Consider the following 18,452-nt stretch of genomic DNA (forward strand, 5'->3'; position numbering starts at 1 on the left):
TTTTTATTTGGGAATACGGTAATTGCTTTAGTTCCCCCCAGAAATTTTTATAATTGTAAATAAAATATATTTTTGAAAAAATAAAAATTTTTTTTTTTTAAGCATCCACCCCAGCACACCAAAGCTTTGCATACCCAAAGAATAAGGGTTTTTTTTTTATTTTTTTAATTTTTTATAAAATAATTTATTTTTTTATTTTAACTTTTTTTTTTTTTTTTTTTTTCCAAAAAACCATTTTCATACATAAAAGTTTTTTTTTTTTTCCAAACTATTTTTTTTTTTAAAAATAAATAAACAAATATATATACTAAAAGATATATCAAATAAAATAAAATCTTCTTTAAAGAAAAAAAAAAAAAAAACAAAAATAAATTTATTATTTTTTCTAAAGTTATCAAATCATATTATTTAATTACCTTTTTTAGAACTATATTTTAAATTTCTTTTTTTTCATATTCATTACTTTGTTATTTTTTTTTTTTCTATTCAAATTTCTTTTTTAAATTTAAAAATTTCATATTCCACACACCCATCTTCATTCATATATAATTTATTTATTTATTTATTTGTAATAATAATTATTTTAAAAAATGCATTTATCAACTCAAGATATAAACTTAGAATATTTATCTAAATATTTCCACTTACCAATCAATAGTGTTGCTAAAGAGATTGGTGTTTGTGCTACAGTCCTAAAGAAAATTTGCCGTAGAAATGGTATCCCAAGATGGCCACATAGAAAGATTAAATCACTTGATAAGATGATTGCTAATCTCGAAAACACAGTACCAAAGTCAAAGGAGGAACAAATTAAAATCAATAACGAAATTGCTATTATTAAAAAAAAGAAAACTTTTTTAATTAAAAATCCAAATATATTGGCAATTAAAAACAACCAATATCTTTCATTAAGTAGTAAATTAAATAATGTTGCTCCACCAGAAATCTCCGATAATAATATGTTAACATTACAACAATCTCATCTTCAATCACAACAACAATCATTTTTAATTCAACAACAACAACAATCTTTATTACAACAATATCAAAAGCAACAACAACTACAACAATATTTTTTCAATGACTATAATAGTATGTACAATTTCAATAGCTCAAGTAGTAGCGGTAGCAGTGACGATGAAGAAGATGAAGACCAATACTGTGATTCACCTCTCTCACCATACTCTAATACAATTTTACCAAACTACCCATCATCCCCATTACCACAAGTCCCATTATCGCCATCATCCTCATCACCATCCACCTCATCCTCATCACCAAGCTTACCACAATTTGTATCTTCGCCATTAGCACCAGTTTTATTATCCGCTTCATCGCCAGCTTCACCATTTTCATATTCCAAACCTACACCTATCTTTTCAACAAAAAAATCTTTATCCTCTGGCAATTTGCATTCTTCCTCCTCACCATCCATTTCTCAAAATAACAATAATTATAATATAACTTTACCAAAATTAAATATTCCAAATAATGATCATACACAAACTTTATATAATAATAAAAACAACTCTTTAAATAATAATTTATATAATGAAAAACCAAAAGAAGAAGAAGAGGACCAAAGCGAATACCAAAATTCTGAATTAAGTAATGCAATGGCGGTAATGGTAATGGCGACTCTAATGACTTCGGCAAAAAATTATAATAATAATAATAATACCATTAATAATAACATTCAAAACAAAAAACCTTCCAATAATTTTTCAAATATTTTAAACAATGAAAATGAAAACTACCAATTCAATTTCGATTTTACTAGAGCTGTTCCCGCTATCCAAAATTCTGTATCATTTGATAATGAACTTTAATTTATATATTATAAATTAAGTTCATTTAACTATCTTTATTAAATAATTTTAGTAAAGTTAAAAAATAATAATAATAATAATAATAATAATAGATTTATTATAATAATATTATTCCCCCACTAAAAAATTAAACAAATAAAAATATTAAATAAAATATTTAAATTACATTTTATTATTTAATTTTTAAATTTTAGTTAAAAAAAAAAACAATATAAATATTTTAATTTTTTATATTTATTTATTTATTTATTTATTTTACTATTTTTAGGTATTTTTTTCAATATCTCTTTTTTTTTAAAAAAAAAAAATTGTTGATTTAATTGTTTTTTTTGTGTGTTTTGTGCTTTTTTTTTTAAAAAAATATCTTTTTTTTTGTGTGATTACTTGGGAATTAATTATTTCCATTTTTTTTTTTTTTTTAATTTTTTTTTTTTTTTTTTTTATTTTATTTTTTTACCATTTTCAACTTTAAAAATTAAAAATATTTATTTCAAATTTTATAATTTTATAATTAAATAAAAACGAAAAAAAAAAAAAAGAGTTTTAGAAAAAAGAATAAATTATTAATTATTTTTTTTTTTCTTTAATTTTTTTGTTTTTTTAGCCTATATTTACCCACCCCACATTTTTTAAATTATTATTTTTTATTTTTTTTAATTTTTTTTTTTTTAATTTTTTAATTTTTAAAAAAATTTTAATTTTTTTAAATAAACTTTTTTTTTTTTTTTTTTTTTCTCTCGTTTTATATAAATTTTTAATAATATATATAACAATTATTTTCATATTTCATTACACTTGTATCTGTGTGTTGGTGTGTGTTATTAAAAAGACTAGTGTGTTTTGTTAATCAATAACAACTAATCTCAAAGATATAATTAATATATCTTGAAAATTTTTTTTTATTTTTTATTTTTTTTAACATTTAAAAAAAAATTTTTTTTTTTTTTTTTCTTTACAAAAAAAAAAAAAATCTAAAAAAAATCGAATATGGCTTCTGCTATTATGCATAACTTTACAGTTGGGGAAATCGAAGAAACTAATGTTCCAGGTCCAGAGGTACAAACTTATAACGAGGAGGTATTAAATTCTCTTTCACATGGTCTAGGTTTGGTTCTCTGTATTCCAGCAGTTTTTTTCTTAATTTCCTTGGCAAGAATGAAGGGTTCAAAATGGCATGTTTTATCTTGCTCAATTTATGGAATCACTCTTGTAAGTGTACTTTAATATTTTTTAAAAAAAAAAAAAAAAAATTATTCTTGTGAAAATATTAATATTTTAAATTGTCTTATTATAGATGACAATGTATTTTTGTTCAACTTTGTATCATTCAGTTGATATTTTAAATTTACAAAGATATAGAAGTTTTTTTAAAGATTTAGATCATTGCGCAATTTATTTCTTAATCGCAGGTACATATACCCCATTAACATTAATTAATTTAGTATATAACAATTTATCAAGTATTGGATCTTCCATTCAAACCAAAGTATTAGATGGTGCCGGGGATTCAATTCGTACAGCCACTACAACAGTAAGCGCAGTTGTAAAAAGAAAAACACCAAAAGTTGTTAAAGTTGGTTGGTTAATGTTTATATTAATTTGGACAATGTGTTTCTTTGGTGTAGGTAGCAAATTAATTTTAGGTGCCAATGGCGTTCCAGATATCATTTCAAATTCATTCTATCTCTTAATGGGATGGACATCAATTATTGGCCTCAAAGATTTGATCACACATCTACCAAAGAAGGGTCTAAAGTTATTGGTATCCGGTGGTGTAACTTATACTAGTGGTGTCGCATTTTTAATTTGGGAAACTGCTCCATTCAACCATGCTGTATGGCATCTTTTTGTTTCTGCTGGTACTTTGTTCCACTATTTCTGCATTTTAGAATGTTTATTACCTTCAAAATTCCTTAAAAAAGACTCCGAATGTATCCAACAAACCAATACCACAACAAATCTTTCAACAGGCACATCAAATACAGTCATTAACAAAGCTACAATCAACACTCATACCCACTCCGTAATTTTAGAACATTTCGAATATGCTGAGGAACAAATTAGAATTAAATTCTTTGGTTCAGGTAAAAGAAAAATTTTTATTATTAAATATATGAATGTTTTATATTCAATTTTCCTTGGTTGGTGGGATAAAATGCCAACCATTAAAAAAAATATTAAAAAAAATAATTAAATAAAACTATATATAATTTTTATTAAAAAATTATTGTATTAACAAATATCACATATAAGTTTATTTGCTGAAATTAGTTGTTGCAGATTTTTATTGTCAATAACTTTTTTTTTTTTTTTTTTTTTTTTTTTTTTAAAAGTCAAGATAATTAAAAGCAAATGCTTTAAATTAATCAGTAAAATTTTATTTAATGTTTTTTTTTTTGAAACTCATAATATAGATCGTTGATATGGCTGATTATTCTTCTAAGTGTTTTGAATTTATTATAAAAGTTCATTTACATTACAAATTATAAATTGATAAATCACCAGGAAGATAAAACCTTAATAAAATTGTGGGGAAATCCGAGAATCGAACTCAGGACGCTACCACCCAAAGGTAGCATTATACCACTTAACTAATTTCCCATATACATGAAAATAGAAAAAAAACTGTCCATGTCCGTAACCTAATAATTAAATTTTTAGGTTAGACGTTAATTTTCTTTGAATTTGTAATTTTTTGAATTTGGAATTGTTTGAATAGATATTGGGTGAATGTTTAAGTGGCCTTTAAAGGTCTGAAATGATGGCATCATGAAAAAATCAATACACATATAATCAAGATAACCCTGCAGATTCTCCAATTATTCCAAAGTAAATAAATTTAAATCTTCTATATATACACTTTTTCTAGTCTTTTCCATTGCCAATACAAGAATCCATCCAAATGAAGCCGTTATTACCATCTAAAGTCAAACTTAACATTAAGATGTAAAAAAGATAATACTTAAGAAACAATTTCTTTGTTTCTAACTTTTTTAATATATTCTTCAAAAGTGAGCAGATACCACAAAAATTAAAATTACTAAAAAAAATTAAATATAATAAAAGTGCTATCCTTTGCTCCAATCATTGAAAGGATAAGTCAAAAATTACTGGTTAACAATTAATACAATAGATTAAATAACTAAAATTATTTTTAATTGGTGTTTCAATTTTTTATTATTAATATAAAACATGTGCAATACATTTATGAATAATGACCCATATGGTCATCTACTACTATTTTGTAATTACAGAGAATATATATTATGAGCTTTTTAAAAGAATACCTATAAGAAAGTACTGGTAAAGATAGCTAATGGAATTTTAATAAAAGTACCAACACATTGATTTTCCTTAATTCACTGCAATCTAAACATGACAAAGTTTACAGTGGAGGAGAAATACACCCTCAAGATGAACAATTCAGATCTGGTGCTACAGAGATCTCATATTGTGTTTGTATGCTAAAACACAGAGAAGATTAAAAGGAAAAAAATCAAGGTATCAAATTCCAACCCCAGATTATTGTTTTTGATGATATATTTCAATACCATCGGCTTTTTTATTTTTTTGTTTTTTTTTTTTTTATTTTATCTTTTTTCTATAATGCTATAGTTCCAAAGATTTTTGATATTATATTTCTATAATATTAATTGTTAGTCATTGTAATAATGTATTGCGGAGTATCAATAGGTTTGGGGTTGGATGGCCTTGATTCAATATATTTTGATAATTTAATTTTTAAAAGAATAGAGAAAATATTATTAAATATAGTTATGGGTATATTTAATTAAATTTGATTCATTAAAATTTCTCTAAATTTTTTAAATATGATTTTTAAAAAAATTTCTAAAATAATTCCCTAAAAAAAATAAAAATAATTAAATTTAATTATCAAAGAATTACAAATAACCCAAAATTAAATAACAAAATTAAACAACAAAAATTAAATAACCATAATTTAACCTCAAAATAAACCAAAATTAAACAACAAAAATTAAATAACCGTAAGTAATACTGAAAACTCAGACATCTTCAGAGTGAAACTATTATCTAAAAAAGAGAACTAAAACAATCGTGGGTTTATAGATTTTAAATATGAATGTTTATTAAAAAAATTATATTTTAATTAATATAATTTAAATATTTTTTTCAAATACTGGTTCAAAGTTTTGTGGGGGGGCACAGTTAACTTGATAAAATGGTAAAATACCATTTGGAATTGTTGGTGCTAAAATTAATTGTTTTGAACCTGAGTATTTAGTAACTATTGGTGCTTGGCCAACATCTTTTGGAATAGTAATGAAAAGCTATAAAAAATAATAATAATTAATATTTCTATTTATCTATTACATAATACAAAAGGAGATCTTACTTTGCCATTTTTATTTATAAATTGGATTCCACGTGTATAATAAATTGAATTATACTTATTATTTAAAACGTCAATATTATAGTTTATCTGTTTTGAAAAAAATATTAGTATTGATTCTATTGTAGTTTTAAAAATAAAAAGTATTATATATTTTACATACAGTTTTAATAAATTTATTATTTTCAATAACGAACCAAATTGAAGCTGGAATTATTAAAACTAAACCAATCAAGGCAAAAATGAGTATGAAAGAGGCTAAGAAAAATTTATAACAATGATGATTAAACTTTAAATAAAAATAAAAGATTAATAAATGTTTAAAATATATAAATTGATATATTTATATTTACCTTTATAGATTGAGATAATGTATTGTACTCTTCCATCATTGAAGTGTATTCTTGGGAAGATAGATAATTATATAGTTTTAAATTATAGAAAACATTCCAACCTTGGAAATTTTTTTCTGACCCTGTTTATTATAAGAATTTTGTAAATAATTAAATAAAAAAATTTTATAAATAATTAAATACAAACATGAAAACTTTTCTAATTTTCTAGAAACTAAAATATTTCTAAAATTTATATCATCTGGTTGGTCGTCTGGGCTATGTACTAATGGATTTACAATATGATTTGGCTATATTGAAAAAAAAAATTAGTATTTCAATATTTTACATATTTTAATATAAAATAATTACTTGAGCCCATGGATGAACTAAAATAGCATTTCCTAGAGTACCGTCAAGTAAAATCATTTCATTGCTATTAATTGTGGTAGAGTTTGGATAGTTGAATGTTAATGTAACGACTCCTGAAAAACTCATATGTAAAGTAATATATGCTTGTCTTGGTTCTAATGCCATATTGATTCCTTCGAGGCATTTATTTAAATCTCTTTTTAACTATTAAATTATCAAATTAGTAATTTTAATATAAAAGTATAGCAATAATAATAATAATATTAATACTAATAATATCAAAACTATTAATAATACTTACTTTGCTTTTAAAAATTGACCAACGAATAAACTCGATAATTGCAGATACTAATATAATAACTAAACCAAAAAGAATATAACCAATAAGAATAATAATAATAGAATAAAAATCTCTTATACCATTATAATTTAAACAATCAATAATATCAAGGTATTCTAAAAATAGTGTTAATAAATATAAAAAAATATATTTGTTTTATTGTGCGAGACAACCAAGTTTGCGCAAATTTGAAATAAAAAAAAAAACCCACCAAATTTTTAACTTTTTTTCGCATTAAATTTTGTTATAACAAATGTGTGGGGCAAACTTGACCGGCTTTTACAATAATTTTAAAAAAAATTACCTTTAACTGGAATAATTCCTTCTAATTCTTTTGGGTATTCTTCAGAGAAGCCACCAAAATGTTTGGTACCTTTGATAGATTTAATTTCTACTTTTCCCATATTTTATCTCTGTGAATTAAAAAAATAAATAATCAAAAATTTTTTTTTTTTTTTCTTATTTATATTAAACCATTTAAAAATTTTTTCAAGAGTTTCATAAGCTCGAAAAAATAAGATAATTTTTATATTAAATAAAAAACCCGTTTTTTTTTTTTTTTTTAGCAATTAATTTAAAAAAAAAATTTCAAAAAAATATTTTCAAAATTTTTTTTTAAAACAAAAAATATCAAAAGAATTTTCTTTATTGTTATAAATAATTAAACTTTATTGATTTATAAAAAACCAGAAATATTTTATTTTATTTTATTTACATTTAATTTTATTTTTTTTATTTTTAATTTTTACTCATTATGACTTTTTCAGAAAAAAATAGTTATTTAATAAATGGTTCAAATATAAATAATATAGATTCTTTTTATAAAGAAATTAATAGATTATTTATGGGAAATGAAGACTTTCAAATCTCAAATTTAGATGGATTGGAAGATTTATTTTCTGGTGGTGTTGGTGATATCGATATTGATCAACCAATTCAAATAGTATGGAAAGATTTTGAAAAAAATAGAATAGATTTGGGTAAAGAAGTTACTATTGAATGGTATGAAGATAGTTTAAAAACAAAAGAATTTAATCATGATTATTTCAAACAAAAAATCAAAGATTTACAACAAGATCAAGGTCAAACCTATTTTGATATTATTTTAGAAATTATGGAAGAAAATGAAAATATTAAATTAATAAAAGAATAAATTTAATTAAAAAAAAAAAAAAAAGAATCAAATATTATTTCATTTTAAAGTGATAAATTTTTGAATTCAATTTCTCGATGACATTAATATGTTTTATTTAAAAAAAAAAAAAATTAAAATAAAATTTTCCGAGTTTTTAAACCGATTTCTGAAAAGCAAAAGTTAACTAAAAGACTTTTCTACTTTTCGTTATTTTTTAGCTTTTACAAAAATTTTTTTAAATTATTTTTTTAAAATTTTTTTTTTTACTTTAAAGTAAAAAAATTTATTTTTTTAAATTATTTTTTTAAAGTAAAAATATCAAAAGTATTAAATGCCCAAAAATAATCAGTTAATTATTTATAAATAAATATAAATAAATATATATATATAGTTATAAATAAATATATAAACAAGTAACTCCACATTACAATTTTTTTTAAAATTCGGAGGTGTTCATATGATACAATAGGAGGTTTGCTTTAGATATATTATTTTTTATCTATTAGAGATCTGTCGAATAGTGTAAAAATCAGTTTATAATTCTATGATTATAAAAATTGGATTTTAATATGATTGTTAAAGAAAGTGGTTGATTTCTTTATTCCTTGTATGAGTTTAACACACTGCATATAAGTTGGGCACAGTAACGTCAATTTGTGTGTGATTATAATGAGATGGAGCTACTTTAGTTATAGATAAATAATAAATATAAATAATTCTAATAATCAAATAAAGGAAAATATAAATAAAATATTTAGTTGAGATATAATTTTAACTGTAATATTCATTTAATTCTAAAATGTATATATTTTTTTTTTATAAGTGAGGATGTTTTAATGTATCATCAGTATTTTTATTGTGTTTTGTTTTTGTTTGTTATGTGTTTTTATACTTATATGAAGGTTACCACAAGCTGGGCACCGTTGTGTCAATTCGTTAGTGATTCGGAGAGCCCATCAGGACAGGAGTTCAAACAAGATACATAAGGCGAAGTACCATCGAGGTTCAAACAGGAGGAAACTATGCTATAATTTGTAATGTATTCATATGCATTTTAGAATTAAATGAATATTACAGTTATAATTATATCTCAACTAAATAATATATTTATATTTTCCTTTATTTTAAATAATTTATTATTTAAAATTAAAAATTAAAAATAAAATAAAAATAAAAAAATTGAAAAATTTAAAAAATAAAATTTTTATTTTTTAGTTTTCAGTTTTCGGTTTTAGTTTTCACAAACAAAGAATTGTATATTTATTTGATTATTAGAATTATTTATATTTATTATTTATCTATAACTAAAGTAGCTCCATCTACATTACAAATTTCTCCCCCTAAAGCCTGGGAGAGTAAAATAGACTGATCACAGGGAAGATCCCTAGGGTAGGGGTGGGTGAAAATAAAAATAATTCGCCCAAAGGGGGGCTCGAACCCCCGACCACAAGGTTAAAAGCCTTGCGCTCTACCGACTGAGCTATCTGGGCAATTTGTTGATATTTTATAAAACATCAGGTCTCCGGATCTTTAAGGTTATTTTTTAACAATCCACATAATATTAATTATTAAAATTATTAATAATTATTATTAAAATTAATTAAAGTTATTATTTATTATTAAATTATTAAATTATTAACATATAATTAAATAATATGTGTTTAATTTAAGTATTAAAGATAAATAATAAAGATTAAAAAAGTATATTAGTGATGTTTTTTTTTAAAAAAATTAATTTATTTAAATTTTAAAAAATATTGATGGGCTGGATAGCTTTGATTTATTAATTTATAATATTCATTTTTTGAAAAGTTTGTATAGTAGTTTGATAAAATTACTTCTAGAATATCGATATTGTTTGATTTTGAGGCATTATTCAATATTTCTACTAGTTGGAGTGGTTCTAAAAGAGTTTCACCATTTTTAAATTGTTTCTTTATAAAATAAGAATATTTTATAAATAAAATTTTAAAAAAATCTATATTTCCCGATACGGCAGAGTCTTTTAAATAAAATATTAAAATCGATTTTAAAATTGTAATTAGTGTCGAAATTGATTTGTCTTGATCATCTATATTTTCTAAAGTTGTGAAATAATAATTTGTTGTATAATCTAAAAACTTTACAATTAAAGGTGTGGTCTTTTTATTATTTTCTATAAACTTATGGTATTTGAAGACCAATGGATTTATTTTAATTAACTCTATGGCATTGTTGAAACCTTCACTAAATATAAAAGAGTAAAACAATTGATATACTGACATTTCTACTGTGACAGTTTCTTGATAGTCTATACCATATGGATAGTTTAGATTCATTCTAACAGTGTAAAATGGATTTGGGTCCGTTGGATAGGGTATTTGATCCTTTTGGGAATAGTTATTTGCGATCCATCTAAGTAATTTAAATGGTCTTTCTTGTTCGATAATTGAAACTAAATTAATTTCTGGTAGTTTTAAATGTTTGAAAATTGAAACCAAAATATCATGTCTTTCATATTGAATATACTCTGAAACAATTTTTTGACATGAGCTTAATAAAAAGTTATTTGATAGTTGATATACTGATAATAATGATGATTGACTTTCCAATGCCCTAGATAATAATTCCAATGATATTTGCTCAAGATCCCTAAATAGAGGCTTTAGCTCTTTGTCAATGATAAAGTATTGGTACAGAGTTGGATTAAAATATTTGTAATCGTCGATGAGTAACTTGAAATCCATATTCTTGATTAGCATTTCATAGTGCTCTAATATTGGTATACTTGATATATATTTCCAATTCACTGAATGATTTGTAAAAATTGGTGAATCTTGATAGTTTTTATAAAAGAAATCTAATACGGCAGTGGACTTGATAGATCGCATTAAATAACCGATATTATAATCGTTATAGCTACTATTAAACAATGATTCTATAGATTCTTTATATTTTTGATGAAATAACTCTATTAATTTTAAATCACCAATCTCTAAAATAACCAAAAATGGTGTAATTGATTTATTATTATTTAAAATGATTTCTAAACAATTTAAAATAAAATTATTTTCAATTATATTATTATTATTATTACTGATACTATTAAAATAGCTATACATATAGTTGAAGAAATAACTGCAATATTCTAGTATATTTAGTGATGAGATGTCTTCACATATTTGCTTTTTATACCAAATTTCTATACTTTCATTTGTTATTAAAAAATATGATTTTATTAACTTTAAAATATAAGCTCTTAATTCTTTACATCTTTTTATAAAATTTAAAATATTATTATTACTACTATTATTACTATTGCTATTATTACTATTGCTATTATTTATATTGCTATTATTTATTAATTCGCTACAATTACAATCTATAAAAGTACACACTCTTAAGAGCTTTAATATGTCAATGTCTAAATGTTGTTTAACCAATTCATTTGACTCTAATTCTTTGATAAATTTACTTATGCTACCTGATTTATTCTTTTTAATATCTGATTTATTTTTTACAAAATCATTATTATTGTTGTTGTTACTATTATTATTGTTTAAAGCTGAAACAAATTTTATTTGTGGTTCAAAATTTATTGTTTTTGAAAATAATTTCTTTTTTACTATGTCTGTGGTTGATAAACTGAATGATTTACTACTGCCAATACCTGGACAAGAACTATCTAATAGAGCAGATATAAACTTATCTATAAATTTATCTTTATCTAGTTTTTTATTTTTGAAATTGATTTTAATACCATTTGAAAAGAAAGATATAAAAGACTTTGTAATATCCAAAAGTTGGCCAAAAGTTAATAAGCCACCTTTAAAGTATATAATCATATAATATAGATTCCCGCCTTTGACAGTCTCGACCATTTCTACAGAGCTTCTTAATTGGACACCGTGATATAAGATGAGATGGCTAAGCATTTTGAATGATTTGTAGTTTAAAATTTGGGAGTTGCTATGATTAATTATTAATACTTTATAATATGAATTTGCCAAATAGTTTATTTGATCATTTGTTATTTTAAATTGATCTATATAGACCCTCAAAGCAACTAAATTTGAACACTTGAAAATTAGTGGTAAAGCAATCTCTGAAAACATGAAATACTTTGGATAGTTTGTAAATAGTTGTTTATAAAAGTCGATATTCTCAAAGGTATCTTTAGTTATTTTATTATATATTGGTTCGATACTATTATACGTTATATAACTTGAATTTCTAACCCTTTCTTTTATTACACTAATGCCATCATTAAATCTAATTAAAATTTCATCTGCTTTAACCAATCTTTCATAATTTAAACTTTTACAAAATATTTTTGATAATAAAATTTTATTTTTAAATATTTTCCAAAATAAAATTTCTGTTTGGGATATATCCACCATAATTATTTATAAATTATTGCACCCCCCTGAATAAAAATTATATTTTAAATAAAAAAGAAAAAATAAAAAAGTAAAATTAAAAAAAAAAAAAATCAAAAAAAAAAAAAACATAAGGTTAGATTTTTTATTTTTTTTTTTTTTTTTTTGATTTATTTTTAGTTCCTTTTTTCTTTTTTTTACCCATTGTTATAATAATAAAATCATTACAAATACAAACACTTTTTTTTTTTTTTAAAATAAAAAAACAAATAAATTTTTTTTTTTCAAAAATTTTAAATTAAATTTCTTTTTTTTTTTTTTTTTTAATTTTTTATATTTTTTTTTTAATTCATTATTTTCATTTTCAAAAAATAATAAATAATAATTTAATATAAATAAAAAAATTTAAAATGACAAGTGACACAAAAAAGAAAATGATAAAAATTAATTTAGATAGGATCTATGAAATTATTGAGGCTTATTTAAAAGCTTATCTTAGAGAAGGCGAAGTTGACGAAAACCACTTATTATTTTACAAATATTTTAGAGACCTTACCTCGGTTGCAAGCGATCACGATAAGCTATCAAATTTTTTAAATAAAGAAGAATATAAAAACTTACCAATCGATTTTAAAGACTCTAACGAAATTAGAAATCGTTCAGTTTTAATATTAAAAGAAATTTCCAACTCTTTTTAATTAATCAATATAAAATAGAAACAATAATAAAACGATAATATTTTTATTACTGGTAGAATCATAGATTAATATAACCGAAAAAAAAAGTATATAGAATATTTTTTTGGATAATAGCAATATATAGAATCCAATCCACCAATCCAAACATTACATAATCCAACTTATCTAGCCAATACAAGATTATATCTTTTTTTAAAAAAAAAACAAATAAAATCAAATATAAAAAAAAAGAAAAAAAAAAAAAAGAAAAAAGTTATAGAAAACACTATAGTGTTTATTTTTTTTATTAAATTTATATTTATTTTTTTATTTAATTATTTAATTTTAAATTAAAAAATTATTTATATTTTATTAGTAGTAAATTAAGAATTAAAATTATAATTAGAACTAAACTTAAAATTGGGATTAGAAGTAAAAAAAATAATTAATATTTATAGAAATAATAATTCTAAAAATAAAATAAAATATTCATTTAATAAATTTCTTATTTTCTTTTTCTTTTTCTTTTTTTTTTTTTTTTTTTTTAGCATAAATTATTTAATTCATTATTCATTTGCTTCATAAATGAAATCATAAATTCATGACGTTTCTTGGCCATTTTCTGGCCACTTTTTGTTTTCATCATACTCTCTAATCTAAATAATTTTTCATAAAAATGGTCTATTGTTGGTGAGTTGTGATTCTTATATTGATCTTTAGATATTTGAATTGTTTTAATTTCATCGCTTTCATCTAATGACTTCATTAATTCTTTAGTATTTTGGTTATAAAATGGTGTATTACTTTTAGCGGCTCCATATGAAAATGTTCTTGCAACACCAATAGCACCGATTGCTAATTAAAAAAATTAATAAAATAAAATGTTACTATTTAACCATTATTAATTATATGTATTTATATGTATATAAATAGTTACCATCTAATCTATCTGCGTCTTGTACAATTTTGGATTCTGGTAAAAATTGATAATTAGAGGAAACACCCAATTCGTGTTTAAATGATATTTGTTTAACTACATTCGAAATATATTTGGCTTTTTCTAAAGGGTATTGATGAGATGTAAGGAAACTGATGATTGTATTTTCAGCGGTATCTTCGTCTTCACCCGGCTTTAAGTATTTTGAATCTTTAATATCGTGTGCAATGGCTGCTAACTGAAGTAATTCGAAATCACCTTCAAATTCCTCTTGTTCAGCTATTGATACTGCTAATTTCCATACTCTTTCTACATGATTCCAATCATGTGATGGATCGTTATCTGCCATTTCTTTTTTGACAAATTCGACAAGCTTGTTTATAATATATGAATCACCCATTTTATAAATTACTTTAATTGATTTTTTTTTATAAATTGTATTAGTTATTTCTTCAACAGTGTTATAAAAATCCATTTTTATTTTTTATTTTATTTTTTTGATCTAAAAGAAATGATGATAGGTGATGATAGTGTAATGATAGTATAATGATAGTATAATGATTGTAATGGAAAATAGAGATACGATGAATAGTAGGGCAGAGATAGAACTAATAGAGACTAAATTTAATTGATATACTCTACTTGATTATAATTTCTCTTTTCTTTTCTTGTTTTTTTTAATATATTGTTACCTATAATTTTTAAAATATAAAAATTATTAATTAATTAAAAATTTTAATTTTTAAAAATAAAAAACTTGGGATCCTTTTAAAACACAAATATATAAATATACACAAGTTAAAACATAACATATATAAATAATTACAGCTTTAAATATAATTTATTTTATTTGAGAAAATAAATTTTTTTTCATTATTTTTTTAAAAGAAAAATAAAAAAAAAAAATAAAATAAAATAAAATTATTTTTTATTAAAATTTTTGTTTTTTATAAAATTATGTAATTTATAAAATAATTATTTTATTTTAGCACCCCCAAATTATTAAATTTTAAAAACTTTTTTTTTTTTTTTTTTTTTCTATATATACCCTATGTGTAAAATGGTATTGCTATATTAAACAATAATCACCTTTTTTTATTATTTTTGAATACTTTTTTTTTTATAATATTTTGTATTGTTTTTATAATTTTTCAAACATGATCAAAATCTTTAAAAAAAGATTAAAACATATCATTTCGAGAAAAAAGGATATCTCTTAGAACTCATCAAGATTAATTTTGTTTTATTTTTTAATCAATCAATAATATCAATAAATAAAAAATAAAATTATAAAAAAAAATAAAAATAAAAAGTAATAAAAATAATAAAAATAAATAATAATAAATAATAAATAGAAAATAAATAGAAAATAAATATATAAAACAAAAGTAATAAATGGTGTTATAACAATAAATTAATAAACTTTACATTTTTAATTTTTATTGTAGATAAAAAAAAAATGGGGGATATAGTTTTATTAATAATAATAACTACAAATTAATAGTATAAAATAAAGTAACAATAAATTATTAAAATAATGTTTTTATTATAAATATTTTAATATTTTGTAATAATATTTTATTTTATTTTAACTTTTACAAAATTATAATATTGTAATTTTTCTTTTAAAAAAAAATGGCTTTTATAATTGGCAAGTGGTCAGATGAAAGTAAAGCAGACAGCAGAATTCAAGGAATTGCTGATGATGTTAAAGTTGCAGTGGAAGGTAAACTTCAAAAAAAAATGACAACCTATAAAGTAATTTCCTATAGACAACAAATCGTTTTGGGAATGAATTATTTAATCAAGATTCAAACTTTTAATGGATACATTCATATCAAAGTATTTGTCAGCTCAAGTGGCTCCGCATTATTAAGAGATATTCAAGAAAAGAAAACTTTAAAAGACCCATTAAACCCATTTTAAAATAAAGATAATAAAATTCATACAAGAACTTTTTTTTTATTCTTTTTTTTTTTATTTTTATTTTTTTAATGTTTATAATTATTTGAATTATTTAATTAAATATTTTATTTTATTTTTAAAAGTTGAATAGTTTGCAAAAAACTAATATTAGTCTATTTGACCAGGCTAGAGATTTACTATTATTTTTCAAAAAAAAAAAAAAAGCATATATAAATTGTGTTCAAATTTAATAACCAATAAAAATAGATATCTGGAACTCAATCATTCAAAAAAAAAAGGTTTTATTATTTCTCTCTACTTTCCTATTTTATTAAACACATGAAATTTGTAAAAAAAAGATCTATAATTAATATTAAAAATATTTATTTATTATTATTTTAATATTAAATATTAAATAATTATTTTATTATCAACATCAAAAATCCATTTTTGGTTATTTACTGGTATGTAGTGGTTTAAATTTAGATAAAAACAACAAATATACCATTATATCATTGGTTGAAGTTGGTGATAAACTAAAAAAATAAATTATGACCCCACCTTAATTTTTAAGTTTGATATAAACATAATTTACAAGCTACTAAAAATAATAAAAAAATTAAAAACTTACTTAAACCCCTCACACTCACACACTAAAATTTAAATCTGGAAACTGTACATATAAAGAAATAGTTTAAAATATATTTATTATAATATATTTTTATTTTAATTTTTATTTTATTTTTTTTATAAAAAAAAAAAAAAAATAAAAATTTTAAAAAAAATATAAATTAAGAAATTTATTAATTTTTCAAATTTTTTATATTTCATACATTCAATTTATAATAATAAAAAAAAACTTTATTTTTATAAATAATAAAAAGAAAAACTTTAATAATATTTTTTTTTTCCTTATATCTATAACTTAACAAATAATAATAAAATGGGTATTGTTGGTGGAATTGGTGCTAAACATGATGCTGATGACTATGTCAGAAATCTTTGTGCTCAAATTAAAGTAAATGCAGAAAACAAATTAGCCACTCACTACAACAAATTTGAAGCAGTCTCATACAAAAAACAAGTTGTTGCTGGTACTAACTACTTTGTCAAAGTCCACACCGATAATGGTTACAATCACTATAGAATTTTCGTTGGTCTCCCAGTGAATGGTAAAGAAGCTGCTCCACAACTTGTCTCTGTTCAACAAAACAAATCATTAGAAGATGATATTACTTATTTCTAAACAATAAAAATTTATATAGCAAAAATTAATTAAACCAATAACAATAATATCAATAATTAATTAATAAAATGTATTTTTTTTTCTATAATATATATATTTAATTATTTTCTTTATTTATTTATGAATTTTATATAATACAATTTGTGATTTATCATATATAAATGGTGATGGTTTATCTGCTAAAGTATTTGTAATATCTTCGACAGTTAATTGTTTTTCTTTTAACTCTTGCTGGAATGTTGTAAATGTTGATTGGTTTCTAATTGTAGATGAAATATATGCTACTGAATCTTTATTTTTATTTAATAAATAATCTAAAATTCTTACTAAATATCTTGCTAGTGAAGGTTCGTATACAATATCTGCCCCTAAAATAATATTTGTTGAATTATCTCCATCTGAATATTCTTTGTCTAAAACAGTTAGATCCTCAATTTCCCAATCTAATATCTTTACTTTAAACCTATTATTGCCATTTAAATCTTGATTATCTTCATCATTAATTAAATCATCGATTCCTATATTATCTATATTAAATAATATACTACTATTAGAAAACTATCCAATATTATTATTACTATTGTTTATTACCTACTTAATTCTATATTTTCTTTTAAATTTTTTAAAACTTTTGGTGAATAATCTGTCAATATTACTTTTTTTAATGGTTTTACATAATCCAATGCAATACCTGCTAAACCTGTGCCGCTGCCCAACTCTAATATATTTTTATTTTCGAATAATGATTTGTTTTGTAAAATGAAATCTGACAATAAATAAGCTGCACCCCAAGTTGTCATACCAACAAGATTATATGTATTTTCATTTTTTAAAACCACCCATTTATCTTCAACAAAATAGGATTTCCAACAATACTCGATTTCATCTGTAACACCTCCGCCATTTATAATTTCCAAATACTTTTCTAAAATGGATTCATTAACCTCTA

The 18,452-nt window shown here is 21.6% G+C and overlaps 10 protein-coding genes across 10 annotated transcripts; 6 read left to right on the forward strand and 4 right to left on the reverse strand.

Moving 5' to 3' along the window:
* Nucleotides 1-590: 590 nt before the first annotated feature.
* Nucleotides 591-1,829, forward strand: DICPUDRAFT_78210 (uncharacterized protein; the record flags this gene model as incomplete). Its single annotated transcript, XM_003287304.1, has 1 exon — nucleotides 591-1,829. One exon carries the CDS (start codon nucleotides 591-593, stop codon nucleotides 1,827-1,829), a length of 1,239 nt encoding a protein of 412 aa, XP_003287352.1.
* Nucleotides 1,830-2,831: 1,002 nt separating this feature from the next.
* On the forward strand, nucleotides 2,832-4,077 carry DICPUDRAFT_54791 (uncharacterized protein; the record flags this gene model as incomplete). The annotated part of the gene is made up of 2 exons (XM_003287305.1): nucleotides 2,832-3,038; nucleotides 3,124-4,077. 2 exons carry the CDS (start codon nucleotides 2,832-2,834, stop codon nucleotides 4,021-4,023), a joined length of 1,107 nt encoding a protein of 368 aa, XP_003287353.1. The 3' UTR covers nucleotides 4,024-4,077.
* A 1,891-nt stretch (nucleotides 4,078-5,968) lies between these two features.
* On the reverse strand, nucleotides 5,969-7,649 carry DICPUDRAFT_78212 (uncharacterized protein; the record flags this gene model as incomplete). Its single annotated transcript, XM_003287321.1, has 8 exons — nucleotides 5,969-6,139; nucleotides 6,205-6,291; nucleotides 6,365-6,490; nucleotides 6,555-6,676; nucleotides 6,742-6,844; nucleotides 6,906-7,109; nucleotides 7,207-7,361; nucleotides 7,550-7,649. The coding sequence occupies 8 exons, from the start codon at nucleotides 7,647-7,649 to the stop codon at nucleotides 5,969-5,971; spliced, it is 1,068 nt and encodes a 355-aa protein (XP_003287369.1).
* Nucleotides 7,650-7,999: 350 nt separating this feature from the next.
* DICPUDRAFT_78213 (uncharacterized protein) lies at nucleotides 8,000-8,398 on the forward strand (the record flags this gene model as incomplete). Its single annotated transcript, XM_003287306.1, has 1 exon — nucleotides 8,000-8,398. The coding sequence occupies one exon, from the start codon at nucleotides 8,000-8,002 to the stop codon at nucleotides 8,396-8,398; it is 399 nt and encodes a 132-aa protein (XP_003287354.1).
* Nucleotides 8,399-10,116: 1,718 nt separating this feature from the next.
* On the reverse strand, nucleotides 10,117-12,759 carry DICPUDRAFT_78214 (uncharacterized protein; the record flags this gene model as incomplete). Its single annotated transcript, XM_003287322.1, has 1 exon — nucleotides 10,117-12,759. One exon carries the CDS (start codon nucleotides 12,757-12,759, stop codon nucleotides 10,117-10,119), a length of 2,643 nt encoding a protein of 880 aa, XP_003287370.1.
* Nucleotides 12,760-13,172: 413 nt separating this feature from the next.
* Nucleotides 13,173-13,657, forward strand: DICPUDRAFT_47305 (uncharacterized protein; the record flags this gene model as incomplete). Its single annotated transcript, XM_003287307.1, has 1 exon — nucleotides 13,173-13,657. The coding sequence occupies one exon, from the start codon at nucleotides 13,173-13,175 to the stop codon at nucleotides 13,434-13,436; it is 264 nt and encodes an 87-aa protein (XP_003287355.1). The 3' UTR covers nucleotides 13,437-13,657.
* Nucleotides 13,658-14,007: 350 nt separating this feature from the next.
* On the reverse strand, nucleotides 14,008-14,743 carry DICPUDRAFT_20966 (uncharacterized protein; the record flags this gene model as incomplete). Its single annotated transcript, XM_003287323.1, has 2 exons — nucleotides 14,008-14,270; nucleotides 14,353-14,743. Coding segments are annotated over 2 exons (654 nt in total), but the record flags the coding sequence as incomplete, so codon positions are not given.
* A 1,244-nt stretch (nucleotides 14,744-15,987) lies between these two features.
* Nucleotides 15,988-16,278, forward strand: DICPUDRAFT_151460 (uncharacterized protein; the record flags this gene model as incomplete). Its single annotated transcript, XM_003287308.1, has 1 exon — nucleotides 15,988-16,278. One exon carries the CDS (start codon nucleotides 15,988-15,990, stop codon nucleotides 16,276-16,278), a length of 291 nt encoding a protein of 96 aa, XP_003287356.1.
* Nucleotides 16,279-17,105: 827 nt separating this feature from the next.
* Nucleotides 17,106-17,594, forward strand: DICPUDRAFT_91899 (uncharacterized protein). The gene has a single exon (XM_003287309.1). It carries the CDS (start codon nucleotides 17,201-17,203, stop codon nucleotides 17,501-17,503), a length of 303 nt encoding a protein of 100 aa, XP_003287357.1. The 5' UTR covers nucleotides 17,106-17,200; the 3' UTR covers nucleotides 17,504-17,594.
* A 23-nt stretch (nucleotides 17,595-17,617) lies between these two features.
* On the reverse strand, nucleotides 17,618-18,450 carry DICPUDRAFT_32345 (uncharacterized protein; the record flags this gene model as incomplete). Its single annotated transcript, XM_003287324.1, has 2 exons — nucleotides 17,618-18,030; nucleotides 18,099-18,450. Coding segments are annotated over 2 exons (765 nt in total), but the record flags the coding sequence as incomplete, so codon positions are not given.
* Nucleotides 18,451-18,452: the final 2 nt, after the last annotated feature.

Source organism: Dictyostelium purpureum (assembly GCF_000190715.1).
Source record: "Dictyostelium purpureum unplaced genomic scaffold DICPUscaffold_97, whole genome shotgun sequence".
In the NCBI taxonomy this organism is placed as follows: Eukaryota; Evosea; class Eumycetozoa; order Dictyosteliales; family Dictyosteliaceae; genus Dictyostelium; species Dictyostelium purpureum.